This window comes from Zingiber officinale, chromosome 6A, assembly GCF_018446385.1.
Source record: "Zingiber officinale cultivar Zhangliang chromosome 6A, Zo_v1.1, whole genome shotgun sequence".
NCBI classification, from domain to species: domain Eukaryota; kingdom Viridiplantae; phylum Streptophyta; class Magnoliopsida; order Zingiberales; family Zingiberaceae; genus Zingiber; species Zingiber officinale.
This window is the reverse complement of record NC_055997.1, coordinates 103,003,516-103,020,336: the sequence shown is the minus strand read 5'-3', so window position 1 is coordinate 103,020,336 and position 16,821 is coordinate 103,003,516. Positions and strand designations below refer to the sequence as shown.

Genomic DNA, 16,821 nt, shown 5'->3' with positions numbered 1-16,821 from the left:
TGTCTTTATGTACTCTGGTTAGCAGTGTAACTGTACTATCCATTTTTTGGAATGGAATAGATGAATTTTTCAACATTCTCATTGTTTTTCTATTAAAATAACTAACTCGTTTGCGATTTGATCGACATCATGCTCTTGCTGGGCCGAGCAAATCATATAATTCTGAGAACTTGGCCTCAAGTCCGCTCAGGGCTTTAAATAGTCGACTACATCTATTCTCATGAGGGAAGATGGGATTTATCTTGACCCTCTATTTGGACCACAATAGCCAAACACACGTTGTTAAGAGAGGTAACTTGAGTTGACCCCTTAAAGGAGGGGGAGGAGGTTCAATCCATGATCAACTAAGGTTGGGAGAGGTAATCTAAGTTGACCCCTTAAAAAGAGATGGAGGTTCAATTCCATAGTATCTGAACCTATAAACAATGCTCTTCTATAACTCTAGGAGTCACTCTTTTGAGATCCGGGCTAGGGGCTCCATCTTGACTAAGGATGATAATTTTTTCCATCGGTTTGGGGCTCCATGGGAAAATCTGAAATGGAGACGAGGCTTCCCAATTTATTCGGGGATGAGGACGGGTTCAAGAATTTTTTTCACGGATGGGAACGAGTTCGGGGAATATATGAGAATACTGTCCTCATCCCTAAACCCGTCTCGAAAATATTATTATTATTATTATTTAAAAAAATATTAATATTAGTGTCATTAAATAATATTGATAATAATATTAATATTAATTTTTTTAAAATATTAATAATAAAATTATTATTAATATTAATATTATCATTAATACAAATAGTAAAATAATAATCATATAAAATTAATTCAATGATGGGAGTGGAGATGGGAGCGGGGATAGAGATTTGATTCCTGTTGATTCGAGTTTGAAGATTCCCTGAATCTGAAAAATGGGGATAGGGGCAAGGATGAAATTCAGGGACGAGGATAGCAAACCCGTCCCGCCCCACCCTACCTCATGGTCATCCTTAATCTCAACTATAGTTTATAAAATCATGATCCTATACAGAATCAATTTGAGATCAGAATCGATTAGGATCGAATCGTATAATCATTTGATCCTATAAAAAATCCTTAAAATTTTATAATACATAATTATAAAAAAATATCTAAAAAATTCATTTACGTATGTGTATAGATATATATACACACACTACACACTCTTACCATGAATACCCATGGACGACTAAGTACGATCTAGGCGCCCAAAAGCCCTTATGGACGCCCCAATCCTAGAAAATGAATTAGGGTGCCTAAAAGGATTTTCGGGTGCTCAAATAGCACTCAACCGCCCATGGATATGCAACGTAAAATTTCTTTCTCTCTCTTGCTATTACATTATGACTTAGACAAATTTAAATTAGCTAGTAATTTAACTACCATTCTCATACAATATGACTCAATAATATTTATATTTTCATATCATAAAATAAAAGAGTATGAAATGTCTATAAACACAATAATAATAATCATATTCAATTTAAAGAATGTTCCTATTATTTACAAGATGACCCAATTTAAAAGTCAGCAAAACAATTAACATAGTGAAAATTATTGAATCCTTTGATTCGAACACAAATGATGAAAATAATCAACTAAAAACCCGTTGATTCTATAAAATATCAGACAATATGTATTCAAAAAATTATCATTTTTGGAGAAAATAAATAATATAGTATTATTGATAAAAACTAACTCAAAATAACTAAACAAATATTGAAATAGTCTCAAATCCTAACCTCAACTTTGTAAAAGATAAAAAAAAAAACTACAAATCTTCCCGGCTTCTAAAAAGATTTTAAATTATTTTTTTTTTAATCTAAAACTAGACATTAAGAGTGAACCTTAAACTTAGGGGAAAATATCCCCATCTCAACTCTTATACTTTGGAAACATTCCCGACCAAGGACATCCTCTAAGGCAAATCCCTCTGAAATAGATCTCCAACCATTTCTAGCAACTACAACCGACGGCTAGGCTAAGTCAGACAACAACAGATGAGACTCACGGTGAGGATTCAAACTATAGCATACATACGACACCGACACTATCACCTCTGTCACCCGACACAGTCCCACCAACCAGGCCGATTGCAGGCCGAGGTGGCACCTCACATGGACAATCATGATCTCAGATATAAACATCTAGGTGGATGCATAAAAGGGTATGCTCTCTTACTCATGCGCAAGCACTCTCACTTTCCTCTCATCTTCTCAATTTAGCATTCTGTAGGGTGGCCATCGCCAACGTCCACTGATGTGTGTCGACGTACAGGCATAAAGTCGTTTGGACAGAAAGGAGTAATGAGTTTACTAGTAAGAACCCACACGAGCAAAGGAGCCGCATCACTCATTGTAGTTCTGGAATGCTATAGCTCCAAGTTCAGCAACCTCCAAGACGCCATTGCTATTGTGCTTCACAACCTCCAAGACGCCATTGCTATTGTGCTTCACAGGACTTAGGATCAGAATATCCTCTATAGTTTACTACTAGTATTTTAACTTCCACAACTACGAGCAAAAGAGAAGATAAATTAATAATACTTAAAGAAATATAAAAAATCAAAATAATAACAATAAATGATCAGATGATGTAGTTCATTCAATAAGCCTGCGTGGAGTACAGGGAGCAGGCGCAGTATGTGCTGTTGCTGCACTGAAAAGATGAGATAAGTTAGTCACCTCGTCATGTGATGGCGCTGGGATCATGTTCAAAGATGAGAATGACTGCGACTTATCAAAAACAACCCTCGATATTAACCCAAAAGATAGTAACCTACAAGGGTTCACTTGAATGAAAGAAAAAAATAAAACATGAAAACATCTCTTTATTGAAATAGAACTTGCAGATGCTACTTCCCCTTGATTTTGCAGTAGGCGTATAAACCCGAGCACATGAAACCCAGGATTTGACCGACAATATTCAACTGGAATAAAAGCAGCATGGTACTTTATTAACTGAGAGAGTAAATGAAAGTATTGCAGAAGAGGAAGAAACATGAAATTACCCTGTCGAAAGGAAGGCCACCGAACAACAACCAACCAAGTCCAATGGTGAACAGATCCTGGAGCAATACGCAGATTAATGGAGATGGAAAGTGGGGTGGGTAAGTTGAAAAGGAAGAACAAACCTTCAGATTGCCACACATTGTCTGTGTCAGTGCAGAGTTCAATGTGGTATTTAAGAAAATACAGTAGTTCAAGCAAAATGCCAAAATGCAAGAAAATAGCATCACAACCTGCAAAGCAAATAAGAAAAAAAAATGTCAAGTTGCCTCTACGGATTGTATATAGCTGATAACTCCAGATTTATTCAAATACATAACAGAAAGATCTCGAATGGACTGATAAAATATTGAGTACATACATTGTATGGAAAGAAACTCACCTGAAATCCAAGAGAATGAAGATAGGGAAAGTTTATTGTGAGCTCCAAATCACCATAAATGTATGTCCAGAAAAACAAAATCAGTCCACATACTATTCCTGAGTCAATTAAACAATTTGAACTCCACCTATTTGATAAACTATATTGTTGAATGATTTCGGTGGAATTACAGGTTCTAAACATGGATCAGCATTGTACTATTACCATTACACCACATAAGCCCAAAGCCATTGAGTCCAGTGGTTTTTCCTGGAAAAAGACATGAAACTGAACGTAAAAGACAGATCCAACAAACATGATGGAAATAGAAGAGCCACTGAAAATATGCAGATATACCAGTATGGTTTATAGTTGCCAGATAAACTGCAGTTGTCATGTTGGCGATAAAGACTATGCTGTAGCCATAAATATCAAAAGATAGGTCTCGAGCTCCGGCAACAAAAGCTCCAAAGACTATCAATGCAACACTGCGAACCAGTAGTCCAATCAAGCATTAAAAAAAATTGAATGAGACAAGTAATAGTATCAACTAAGGGTGCATATACCCACAAATGAGTGTTACACAATTGACACCTAAAGAAACAATTTATGTAAATTGCATATATGGGCTCCAATCCCTCTATCTTTTCAAATTATGAAAACTGCTCCCTGCTTAAACAAATTTAATCCTGAAGCAAATCCATTATAAATTTGAATGTATGATCCAATTGCATCTTATGGTCCCAGCTGCAAGGACATAAATTAAGAGAAATCAACTTACCTTCCAACAATTGGGAATGAGTACTTTTGCCTTGTGATTAGGTGCTCGACAACCATAGCAAACACAACAGTTGTACGCCTAAGCGTGGTATACATTGGGACATTTACTCCACGAACAGACTCCATAGTAGCCAACTTCAGCAAAAAGCAGTAGATGCTATATGATATGAAAAAAGGGGAATGAAAAAAAGACAAGATCATTGTTAAATTCTGTAGTCTGTACCATATAAAGCAAATATGCAAGGGAAAGAGGAAGGGTATGCAAGACTGTTTGAAGTGGCACAAGGCTTGCTTTATGTGCTTCACCAGTTGTAAAAGAAATTATCCTCCAGCGCCTCATTGCATAAAGAATGCATGTTGAACAGATCATCTGCAAAGGACAAGAACTTTATTGCGAAAAAGAATACATATTAGACAAGACCAACAAATCCTTGTTAATCTCAAAAACAGGAGAGACTTTGGGAAAAGAACAAAAAAAAAAGAGGATTCCAGATGGGAGCTAGGTTCCTACATTTTACATGAAGAGAACGAGGGAAATATAACTAGGTTTCAGGTCATATAGTTATGATATTTATTATAGATATTATTGTTGCTTCATTCATGTGATATTATCCTCGCACAAAATAAACAGTGCATTCTTGGTTAAGTTGATTGTATTGCTAAATAGAGGTCGCAATTAGATGACCTGAGCCTTGAATCTATGGTGATAAATCAGATAGAACTTAAATTGATTCAGTTTACAAGTAATTAGAGGTTATGAAAAGGCAAGAGAGGAAATATTTGGAAGACAAACAATAAGTAGCAAGTGAGATGAGGTTATCCAGCCAAAAAAAAAAGTTATTGATGTGTTTTCCCTTCAAATGCTACCTAGGCACGTAGCGTGTTCCACTGGAGAACATTTTCTAGTTCCTTTAAAGTCATAATTTCATCTGATTCAGTATTCAGTAGAAGTTTTAACTAGTGTTGTCTAATTGTGGCTACAATTTTACTTCTATTTCTTACAATTTGTTTGATTTTAGTTTCTTGTTCTTTTCAATTCTGTGATGTTTTTATTTAAACTGGAAAGTTGACTTAGACAGAGTAGTTAGTTGAAATTGTATAAAATAGAGAAGGCCTATAAACAAAATGAGCATCAGGGATGTTATATAGTCAGAGAAATGAGGTGGATGCTGTAAAAAAAAAAAAAAGGACAGTCCGGTGCACGAAGGTCCCGTCATGCGGGGTCCCGGGGAAGGATCCATTGTACGCAGTCTTATCCTGCTTTTTGCAAGAGATTATTTCCAGGATTCGAACCCGTGACCTTTTTGATCACATGGCAACAACTTTACCGTTGCGCCATGAGGTGGATGTTGTAAATGAGGAAAATAGTTTAAATCAACTTGCTTTAGTAGTTGTATTTGTGTATGGAAATAGAGCTTAGAATGGAGTCCCTTGTTTTGAACCTTAAAAAATGTTTAGCATATATTACATTAGGAAAACAGAGCTTAGAATAGCAAAAACTGAGACAAAAAAAAAGAGGAAATTTAGGCAGGCACTAGCCGAAACAAAAAAAATTCCCAAAAGTAACTGTCAAAGCTAGTAATAATAGACTTTGGTTACAAAGATCTCTTAGAATCTATGACAAAGAAAACCACTGAGACAAGAATTTTAATTTAATAGAAAACAAACAATAAAAAACCCCATGTAAACCCATAGACTTCCAAATTGCATCTTAACAAATTTATAACTGTTAAGTTTGGAGAAGAAAATGTTGTATTTCTATCATTCAAACTAAACATGGACATAGATACTATCTATGTTTAGTTTGTTACATAAACTCAACAAACTCTTATAAGCGAAATAGATTTTTTCTACAATGTAGATTACGATATGACCAAGAAAAAAAAGACATAGGCAAAGCTTTGGAAATAATTATGAAGCACCAGCTGAAAAGATCCCTTTGACCTCAAATCAGAATATCGATGACAAGAGGATAATGATAAAAACAAAGAAAGGAAACTAAGATCAAGAGTCATAGGAACAAATCTTTCTAGTAAGCTTCCTAAAAAGTAGCACATAAAATAACATGCAATGGATTAAGGGAAAAAATCATAAGGATTCGCTGGACTCTTACCTAGAAAAATGAGAAAAAGATGTTTCCTTTGTTTAGGTCTTCTCTAAGATAGAAAGCACAACTTGACCCTTGGTTGGACTCATCAAATTATAAAAAAGATGAAGAGAAAGAAATAAGTAAATTTATTGTTCAAGAAGAAGACGCTATAAACATGGGCCATATAGGAAGTAGAAGAACCTACTATGGCTACTAGATTTGGTGCAGGAAGCTAGGGCAAGTTTTGTGAGGTCATTGATGGATTAACATTGAGCAGTCGATCAATGCTAGCATAAGAGTCTTGCAATGGAGTGTATGCATGTAGTCAACACATGATGGTTGTTGTGTAGTATCTGATTAACATGAGAAATAAGTGTCATGTGAGAAGTTTGAGATGAAATGTTAAATGAAGCAATGACAAATCAAAGAGCTATTTGAAAGTTTTTTTCTCATTGTCCCCTCTTTCTCTTTCAAAGACAGATAAAACAAAGAAGATTCTTTTCCTCTCCATTTCTTCCCCTCCATTTCTCACCATTGTTCCTGTCTTTCCCCTATTCCTCCACTCAAGAAGGTATACCCTAACTGATTCATTCATTCCACTCCTTATCATGCAATCATTAGATATACTGATCATGTAATCAAGCTATGTTAGTGCAAGTGTTCAACAAATCTTGTTCGAGGTGAAAATTACAGAACTAATGGCATACCTGGCATAGAGTAATAACATTAGCACAAGGGAAGCTGTATGAAGATAGAGCTGCTTTATTGAACATAACCAGTAGAACTGAAAAAAAGGGGACATATATAGATGAGACAATTATCACAAAAGTGGCAAACAATGGTATATCAAAACATATAGTCATGCAGAATGGTAAGAAAAATATACTCATCAAGATTAAAGAATAAAATATTTTTTAAAAAAAGGTTTTTGGTTGATTTTGTCATTTCTTATGACATGTACTACTACTATTTTGTATTTTTCCTGCTTTTTTTTTTTGTTTCTTTGCTCATGTACCAAAGGTTGGATAAATTCATGTAGCCAAATCCAAAAATTTGAAACCTACTGTTGGTCTTACTTTTTTCCCTTGCATATGTAAACCCATTCATAAATGGAATGTAATATTGTTTGTCTTATATAACAAACAGAACATAGAAGGGGAGCCTTGGCGCAATGATAAAGTTGTTGCTTTATGACCACAAGGGCATGGGTTTGAATCCTGGAAACAACTTCTTTCAAAAGGCAGAGTAAGGTTACGTTCAATGGATCCTTCCCCAGGACTTCGCATGACAGGACCTTCATGCACCGGACTGCCCTTTATAACAAATAGAACATACTCAATGGGTAAGAAGAAGCTGCTCCTAAATCAGAAGGATCTCATAGAAAGTCAATTCTTCGATTGATTGAAGCTCATTCAACTCATCTCCATGGATGACAATATTCTTGGAACAACCAGATTACAGTTCCTAGTCTTGCAAAGGTCTTGCTGATGCACTTTGACAAGAACTTCATTGCATGATATGCAACAGAGTTTTTCCGTATTGTTTGTACCATTATTAAAGTAGGTCCTTTACTATCAATTGCAGATGGTATGCTTAGAAAAATTTAACAATTCATCTCAAACTAATCTAACTTGAGTGCGTGTAGTACAATGGGCATAGAATGAGATTTTATCAGGAATTACAAACAGAATCAGAACTACTTAATGTTCATCACGTTCTATGACGAACGACTATAAAAATCGTTAACAAAGACCTGAAAGATGAAGTGGTTTATAACAAGATTTTTCTAACTTGTTTTTAATCTACTCTGATCCGTCATAGACCAATATACCATGTGATTGGCTGATAAAATCCAGTAAAAAAAAATACTATCAACCTGTAAACAGTATAATTGTGGTTCAACCTGTTTCCAGAAATAAATTAAGCATGGCTGCTAAGTCGCATTAATTTTTTGTGTTCCAGGACTGTCCTCTCACTCACGACTCTTGAACAACACGACCACATAGCCATAAAGAATATCTGAAAGATGAACAATAAGAAAGCGAGCTTAAACTCTGGCACAATTTCTAAATTTGCTGCATGGTGAAAAATAACAAGGAGAAACGCAAATCAATACATTAAAGAAGAAATGAAATCCTTCCAAGTATCGAAAGCCTTCTTCATGTATCAAGAATAAGAAGGATCAAAATCGAGGATCGAACAGTTATGGAGGAGACAAAGACCTGCGCAGACCATGTAGGAGAGTGCCGCAAAGGCACCTCTCCTACCCATGGAAGACCCCAGGAAAATGGGGGCGCTTCCGTCTGCAACATTCACGGACTGCGGCGGAGGATCCGACACCGGCAGCGGCGCGCTTTTAGGCGCCATCTCTCGCGGTGCACCAATCTTCTCTCTCTATGTATATATATATCTCTCTATCTCTCTCTCTCTGGGAGTTGTGGCCTCGTTAGCGTACTCACCTTTTCCGGCGACGAAAGGGAAGGGAAGAAGCCAGGAAAAACTGTCCGATCGCTTCCTTTTAATACTGGAAAAATGCAGGGAACTTCTATTTTGACCCTAATATTTTTAATTATTTTATTTACTACACCTTTCAGTTTTGCATTTCCACCTAGGGGCCTATCAGTAATTCGAATCCGACAACAGAACCAAGCGGATTTTTTAATAAAACAGTTCCATCAGATTTAATTTGGTGAAAAAAAACTTTTTATATATAAAAATGTTCTTCGATTTGGTTCCATTTTAGTTTCCCCCTTTAATTTGAATCTTAAATTTTCTACTCCTTACACTTGTCCGTTTAAAATTCATGAACATGAACCTCTTAACTTTAATATTAAAATTTATCAAATAAAACAATAATTTGAAATTCATCAAAGGACTTAATTTTAAAGGTAAACTTTGAACAACATATATCCTTAACTATGACTCGAGTCTCTGATATTTCTGATAACACTACAAGAAACCGCATAATTACTACAGAATTAGTGACGAAATTTATTTAGCTAAAATAACAACCGAATTAAATTTTGATCATTAAAAAAAAATCCTAAAATCCAACCGCTGCACTTTTCCTTAGCACGCAACCTCGGCCTCTCTCAATCTCACCAAGTGCTTGATTGGAGGGAATGAAAATGAGGAATGAGAATAAGATTGAAAGTTAGTATCTGATTTGAGATATTGATAGTGGATCCCACGGATTCAAACTCTCAAATATGGGATTGGACCATTACCAAATAAAATGAGAGGAATGGGAATGATGAATCCCACGGATTCAAAACTTCTCATTCCTATTCTTTACTTCACTGAATCTAATTCCTATTCTCATTCCCTTCCGTAAATCAATCCCTTACCTGATTTCTCTCTGCCTTCTCTCATCCACGTGACCTCTGCTCTGGCTTCTCCTATCTTTTCCAGCAAGGGATAGTAAACTTCTCTTCTCTTCCCTCTACTTTCCCCTCCCCTCTTTGACATCTAAGTACGATGAGGTGTAGCAATCGTCGTCTCAGGCATGGCCGTGAGGTCGGGCATAACCTCGGCTAGGCCGTGAGGTTAGTAGGCCTAGGCCCTAGCGACGAGCTTGGCTGGCTTCAGCTTGGTGGGCCTAAGCTTGGTCGGCCATGAGCTTGGGTGATCTTGGCAGGTCGTGACCTTGGTCGGCCACGAGCTTGGGCTTGAGCTCAGGTTACCCGAGCTTGGTCGACCAAGAGCTCTGAAAATAATTATTGTTTTAAACACATTTGTATGTGATTGTTGACTTCATAATATTGTTTGTGCATGTGTTGTTTGTGCAGGCGTTTTCTTCGGAAAGACTCTAGCTGGCTTCTTCATGTGGCAAAAGACGATTCGCTCGCCCCCAACGCCCCCGTCAACCCGTTCCTAGGCCAACACGGAGGAGGTAAATCACGGGGGACTACTAGCCATTAGTGCAAATGGCCAAGACATGGGGGAGGTTATGCTCGGTCACGCCGAGTTTCAACCCCAAGACCTCATGTGGTAACACTCCATGTTTTAACCATCGCACCGCCCCGAGGGGACCTCTAGCTGGCTTCTTCTTGCACCAATTTGAGGTATATAATGAATGATTATTTTATGATTTAATTAAGTTTAAATTTAAACTATATGCATGCATAGTTATTTAGTTTTATGTTTAATAATATTGTAAATTTATATCTCATTATGTTACCATGTATATGAATAAAATTGCGATGTATAATAGGTTAAACAATGGATTTATCATTGAAAAATATTTTGATGAAGTTGAAAAGTTTGTAGAATTTGCTAAGCGTTATTCGGAGTGTATGAATGGTGACCAATTACGGTGTCTATGTAATTATTGTAAATATAGAAATACAATTTTCTGTGATGAAGATACTTTGAAAATATATCTAGGTAGAAATGATTTTGTACCAAATGACTATAACTGGTACTGTTATGAAGAATCTTATTTGTTTGAGCCAATTGGACTTTCTGTTTCTTTGTCATATGGACCTTCTGTTATTTCATCATCTAATGATAATACAATACAATTAATGATTTATGATGTGATAAATGTAGTCGATTAGTCAAATATAGATGAAATACTAACACTTGAAGTTCAGAAACTATATAACATGTTAAAAGCTAGTAAAAGAAAAGTGTGGGAAGATATTTCTTCTAGTTATTCTTAACTATCAGCTACTACAAGGCTACTGAACATCATTTCTCAGAATGATATTACAATAATATTTTTCAATTGATATTGTTGTTCTTTGATGATAACATAAAGACTGATAGCTTCTATAGTACAAAGAAATTAACTAGGGGGTTAGGTTTGCCTGTGGAAACAATTGATTGTTGTATAAATAAAGACAGTGAATTTATTGAATACAGAATGTGTAACTATCCACGCTATAAGCAACGTAGTTGCATATTAGGGAAGAAGAAGAAGAATTTATTGAAATTTATGTATACTTCCTGTTAACTGGTAGATTACAACACTTGTATGCATCTGTCGCAACAGCAAGCCATATGAGGTTGCATCAAGAGCATGTACATGAAGAAGATATAGTGTATTATCATTCTGACTCCCCTGCATAGAAACATCTTGATATAATATTTTCCTCCTTTATAATGTAACCACGTAATGTGAAATTAAAATTTTTATTTGATGAATTTCAATCATTTGGTCAATTTAGATAATAATATTCATCTTGGTCAGTCATATTAATACTATATAACTTGCCGCCATGGACGTGCATGAAAAATGAATTTATGTTCCTTACTGTGCTTATATTAGGATCAAAGAATCTGAAAGAAAAGATATATGTTTTTTTAACATATGATTGTCGAACTGAATGAATTATTGAATGTAGAGCCAGAGACTTATGATATTACAAGGAAAAATAATTTTACTTTACATGCTGCTTTATTATAGATGATTAGTGATTTTCCAATATACTTAGGAAGTATTTAGGAGAGCTTTTTCTTATTTGAAAATGATTCTTATATATATAAATTATTTTGAAGTTAGTGAGAATCTAAAGTATAAAGTGTTTGGAAATAGAAATAAAAAAAAAAAGGTAGATTCGCTATCTTAGCGGTCCCCCGGCCTTGGAAATAGAAATAAAAGCTAATATAAATGTTTGATGAATAATTACTTCCAAATATAATTTTTTAGTTAAAAAAAATTATATCGTTAAACTATATAAATTATTTTTTTTAATTATATAAATATAATTTTGATCCACCATTAATAATAATGTGTTTATATAATTATTATTATATTTTGAATATTATATCAAAATCAATTTTTTTTTATAACAAGAATGTTGAAAAAATATATAAAATTAATAAAAAAAAATATATAAAAAATGACAAAATTTATATAAATACAAAAAAAATATGTATAAAAAATTTTGAAAATACAAATTATATAAAAGTATAAAATATTATTTAAAAAATAAATACTTAATAAAATATAATTATTATTTTAAGTAAAAAGTAGGGTGATAATTATGTAAAATGATAAATTTATTAAGAATATAAATGTCAACTTTTAATTTTAGAACTTTTAATTTTAGACCATAAACAAAATGGCAGAACAAGAAAAAGTTCTTGCTTCTAGCTTTTCAGTAAAAGTTATAGAAGCCAAAGTAGAATTTGACATTCACAAGCACTTAAAAGTGCTTCCATGCAGTTAGAATCTAAGAAGTGCTTAGTAGATGCTCTACCAAACACTCCCTTAATGTTGTCAGGATGGAGCACGGTTGGTAAATTAACATGTTCATTACATGACAAAATCTAATGTATTTTTATTCACCTACAATGGATAGATATCTTAGTTTGATAATCATCATAATTTTTATCAAAAGAGCACCCTTTCTAGTAAAATAAGAAAGAGTTCACAAAAAATGAAATGATCATAAAAATTCCACCTGTAATCAAGTCAACAGAGAAAATACTTGAGAAAATAGACAACTATGGATTTGTACAAGTAACTCAAATGGATTATGATAATTTAAATAAATACATTATTAGAGTATGCAAGTATAGTTGGAAGAAAAGAAATATATTTTTGAACTCGCATATTATAAGTATCTACTCATTTGACATAATTTAGATATAATGCATGTTGAGAAAAATTTCTTTAATAATATCTTTAATACTGTGATGAATATTTCTGGAAAAACCAAAAACACAACAAAATCATGTGAGAAATTGAAAGAGTTAGTTATCAGACCTGAGTTGCATGAGAATAAAACAACTAATAAATTTTCAAAAGCTTATTATACATTGAATATATAGACAATGTAAGCGAACTTTATGTAGTTGGTTGAAAGAAATTAAATTCTCTGATGGGTATGTCTCGAATATGACTCGATGTGTGCATATGAACAAATTAAAAATATTTGGAATGAAGAGTCATGATTGTCACATGTTCATGCAAATATTTATTCTAATAGCTTTTTATGACTTACTTCCTAATAATGTTTAGTAAGTACTCACAGAATTGAGTCTCTTTTTTAAATATTTGACATCGAGGTTATTATGATGGTAGAAATACTTTGGCTAGAAACAGAAATTCCTTTAATATTGTGTAAACTTAAGTACATATTTCCATCCAACTTTTGGATTTAATAGAACATCTACCAGTTCATTGACCTTATGAGGCACGACTAGTTGGTCATGTACAATACAAATGAATGTATCAATTTGAACGATTTTTTTCGGAGATTAATGATTAATATTTATAATGAAGCCAGAGTTGAGAGGTCAATATATAATGTTTATTTTGTTAAAAAAGTATTTTCTTTTTGCTTATATTATTTTACTGATAATATGAAAATCAAATATCACAAATATCCTCAAAATTCTAATAATACTCCGCTGATATACCTAGAAATGCTTTTATTTTTAAGTTTCTAATAAACCCATGGGTGTATATGTTTCTAAATGGTTAAATAAAAAAGAATACCATACAATAAGAATATACATATTCCTAAACTATGATAAAATTAAATCCTATATAAAATAATTTAACTTCTATATTCAAACATATATTCCCTTATGTTTGTCTGTTATAACCTATTTCTTATATATACCTTCTTTGATAGATTATACCAAGAACAACTATAAATATAATATCCATTAATAATTGCAGGCCAAGTAAAGAAAAAGTTAGAGATTGGAATTGAAGCAGAGGCATTTTCGCCAGTAATCGCACTGCGATACACACTTTATGACCAGCCAATGGACTGATTTCTAGCTGTTTGAGGCCCATAAATCCATCATTTTCGAATGCTATTTGGATGACGACAATAGTTGGCCGATTGATGACTTAAAGGGAAACTCCATTGACGTCGCACGCTGAAACTGTCGGAGGAAGCTGAGGAACTCTGCCGATGCTGACGCCACAGACTGCCGCACTCTACCACATCGCCCTTCCACTATAGAACACCGAGGACCCCACTTGACGATTGGAGAGGACTTGGCTAAAAGTTACGGGATTTGAAAAAGGGTGGGAATTGACTGAGGGGAGAAAGGGAGTCGGGATAAACTTGAGGGTAAAGTTTGGGATAGGTATATATATATATATTGTGCAAAAAAAGGTGGGTCCCGCCGCCTAGTGGCGCCCTAGGCCTGGCCCCACAGGGATCTTAGGAGGAGGTAAATCAACGGTGAATGCTGGCCTGGTTAAAGCGTGGTATCTCCGGATTTAACACAGCCGGTCCAGATTATTCATCCAGTGCGCGTCCGTGGACCTTCAACCCTACGACTCATTGTGCAAGGATGTCACGCCTTAACCGATTGATCCAGCTCCAAAATCACTCACTCATTGATAGTCTTTTTAATCCCACCACCCAAAATTTCAAAGAAACTCCACTATACGGTTCAGAAGAACAAGATTCATTGTACATGATTTTATCTTATTTTTTTTACAATAAATTATTTTTAAGATTTAAATTCATAACCTTTAAATCATAAAATAATAACTTTACTATATATTACACCAACACACCCTTTCTACTGTCCTATATAGATAATTAGGTAAAAATAAAAAGACACTCTTTGTTTTTCCAAATCATCAAAAAGACACTCCATACCCTTGTAAAATGACACTATATTTCCTGGTTAAATCCTGAACTTTTGACATGTTATAATAGTGACGATCCTATAGTTGCTACACACTTGTAGCAGCTACGATTTCGTAGCTGATATAATTGAGCTGTTATATAGTTGTAACAACTATAGTTTCATAGATGCTATAATATATAAAAAATTTTAAGACAAATTATTCGGAGCCTCTGAAAATGCTTTAAACGATATCTTTTGAGCTGAAATAGGGCTATTACATATTTTAACCCATAATCAATTGTAAATCTCTGAACGAGTTTCACTTTAATATATTATGTATCCCGTGGTTTAATCTGAGTCAAAGTTATGACATCTCAAAATTTAGGATTTAACATTCACGTTATAACAACTACGAAATCGTAACTACTACAACTGTGTAGTAGCTACGGTTTCGGAGCTGCTACAATTGAGCGGCCAAGTAATTGTAGCAGCTACGATTTCATAATTGTTACAATGTGAATGTTAAAGCCTAAACTTTAAGAGGTCATACATTGCAAAAAAAGATTACTAATTTAACAATGAAAAAACACCATCACAAATTAGTAACGAAATTTGTAATAAACAAAGTAATCATCACTAATTAACTATGAAATTTGGGACAAAAAATTTTTATCCCTAAAGTAGCAACAAAAATATTTCATTGCAAAATTCATTGCTAAAAATAAATTTATCACAAAAATCGTCACTAATTTGCGATGAAGACTCCATTTGTTGCCAAATTGACGACAAATCCAGGATTTGTCACCAAATTTAATTATCTTTAATTCGTCAAATTTAAAGATTGGACAGGATTTCAATTGGTGACGAATATGAATTTCGTTGCCTAATTGGTGATGAAATTCAATTGACGACTAATTCTGAATTTGTTGCCAAATTTTAAGATCTTCACCAAATTTAGGATTTCAAATTTGGTCACGAATATGCATCGCCAAGTCTGTGACGAATGTAGAATTCATCGCCAATTTAGTCATGGCGACGAATTATAATTCCTTGCCAAAAATCCTATCTTAACTCCTTTAGTCCCCTCTCCCAAATCCCCCGATCCCCCTAAAATCCCTCCTTAGGCGATGGCGACAGTGACGATGACGAACGAGAGCTTGGAGAGGTGCGGTGGTAAGCTTCCTCCCCTCTCGCTCCCCACCCCTTTTCACTTCCCTCTGTTGGTCCCTTACGCCCAACTAGAGAGGAGTGAATAGCCTGAAATGAAAAAAATGAACACCTTTTTTGACTTATAGTTTTATCAACATAAACACTTGTACAAAAAAATAGCAAGCAGATTAATAAGAAAAAGAGACACAGAGATTTTACTTGGTTTGCAATCAGAAGATTGCTAATCCAAGACGTTGAAAACTCACTAAAGTCTCCTTCAGGCAGAGAATGTTAGTTAGAACCCTAGAGTCAATCATTTGATGATTGTTGTATGGGCTCATTGTATCATATTCTTATATATAAAGACATTTGGTTTATTGGTTGTTATGCTTACTTGTATTTGTGCCAAATAAACTAAGTATAATAGCGTCCTTGAGTAGAAGGTTCTTACCTATATCAATCGATTGGTTGAATCGATAGTGAGATGATATAGGGAACACTACTCTTAATCATTCCTAGTCGAGTATTAACATTCAGGGATAATGTTAATGCAATAAGACTAGCATGTAGGTCAACTCGATGACTTGATCTCACAAGTCATGGATATAGAGATATCAAGTTGACACATGAGTATGTATTGGAGAATGTATACTGAATGACCCGCCATGAGAAAGTATCATGGATCGTTATATGAGTGTCATATACTTTCTCATGTGGCTATTAGTATGACTATTAGTCCTTGGACCTGAAGTCACCATGGTTCCCTACATAAAGAGTTATGTACTTTGGTTTCGTCAAACGTCACCCGTAACTGGGTGGACTATAAAGGCGATCACTGGGTATGTAACAAATTATGCGGAGGGATGTG

At 34.4% G+C, this 16,821-nt stretch overlaps 1 protein-coding gene across 1 annotated transcript; it reads right to left on the bottom strand.

Moving 5' to 3' along the window:
- Window positions 1–1,900: 1,900 nt before the first annotated feature.
- LOC121994260 (UDP-N-acetylglucosamine transporter UGNT1-like) lies at window positions 1,901–8,721 on the bottom strand. The gene is made up of 11 exons (XM_042548358.1): window positions 8,477–8,721; window positions 6,962–7,038; window positions 4,389–4,535; window positions 4,167–4,300; window positions 3,743–3,873; window positions 3,611–3,655; window positions 3,407–3,504; window positions 3,150–3,257; window positions 3,027–3,083; window positions 2,701–2,945; window positions 1,901–2,529 (listed from the first exon to the last, which is right to left on the bottom strand). The coding sequence occupies exons 1-10, from the start codon at window positions 8,619–8,621 to the stop codon at window positions 2,871–2,873; spliced, it is 1,017 nt and encodes a 338-aa protein (XP_042404292.1). The 5' UTR covers window positions 8,622–8,721; the 3' UTR covers window positions 1,901–2,529; window positions 2,701–2,870.
- Window positions 8,722–16,821: the final 8,100 nt, after the last annotated feature.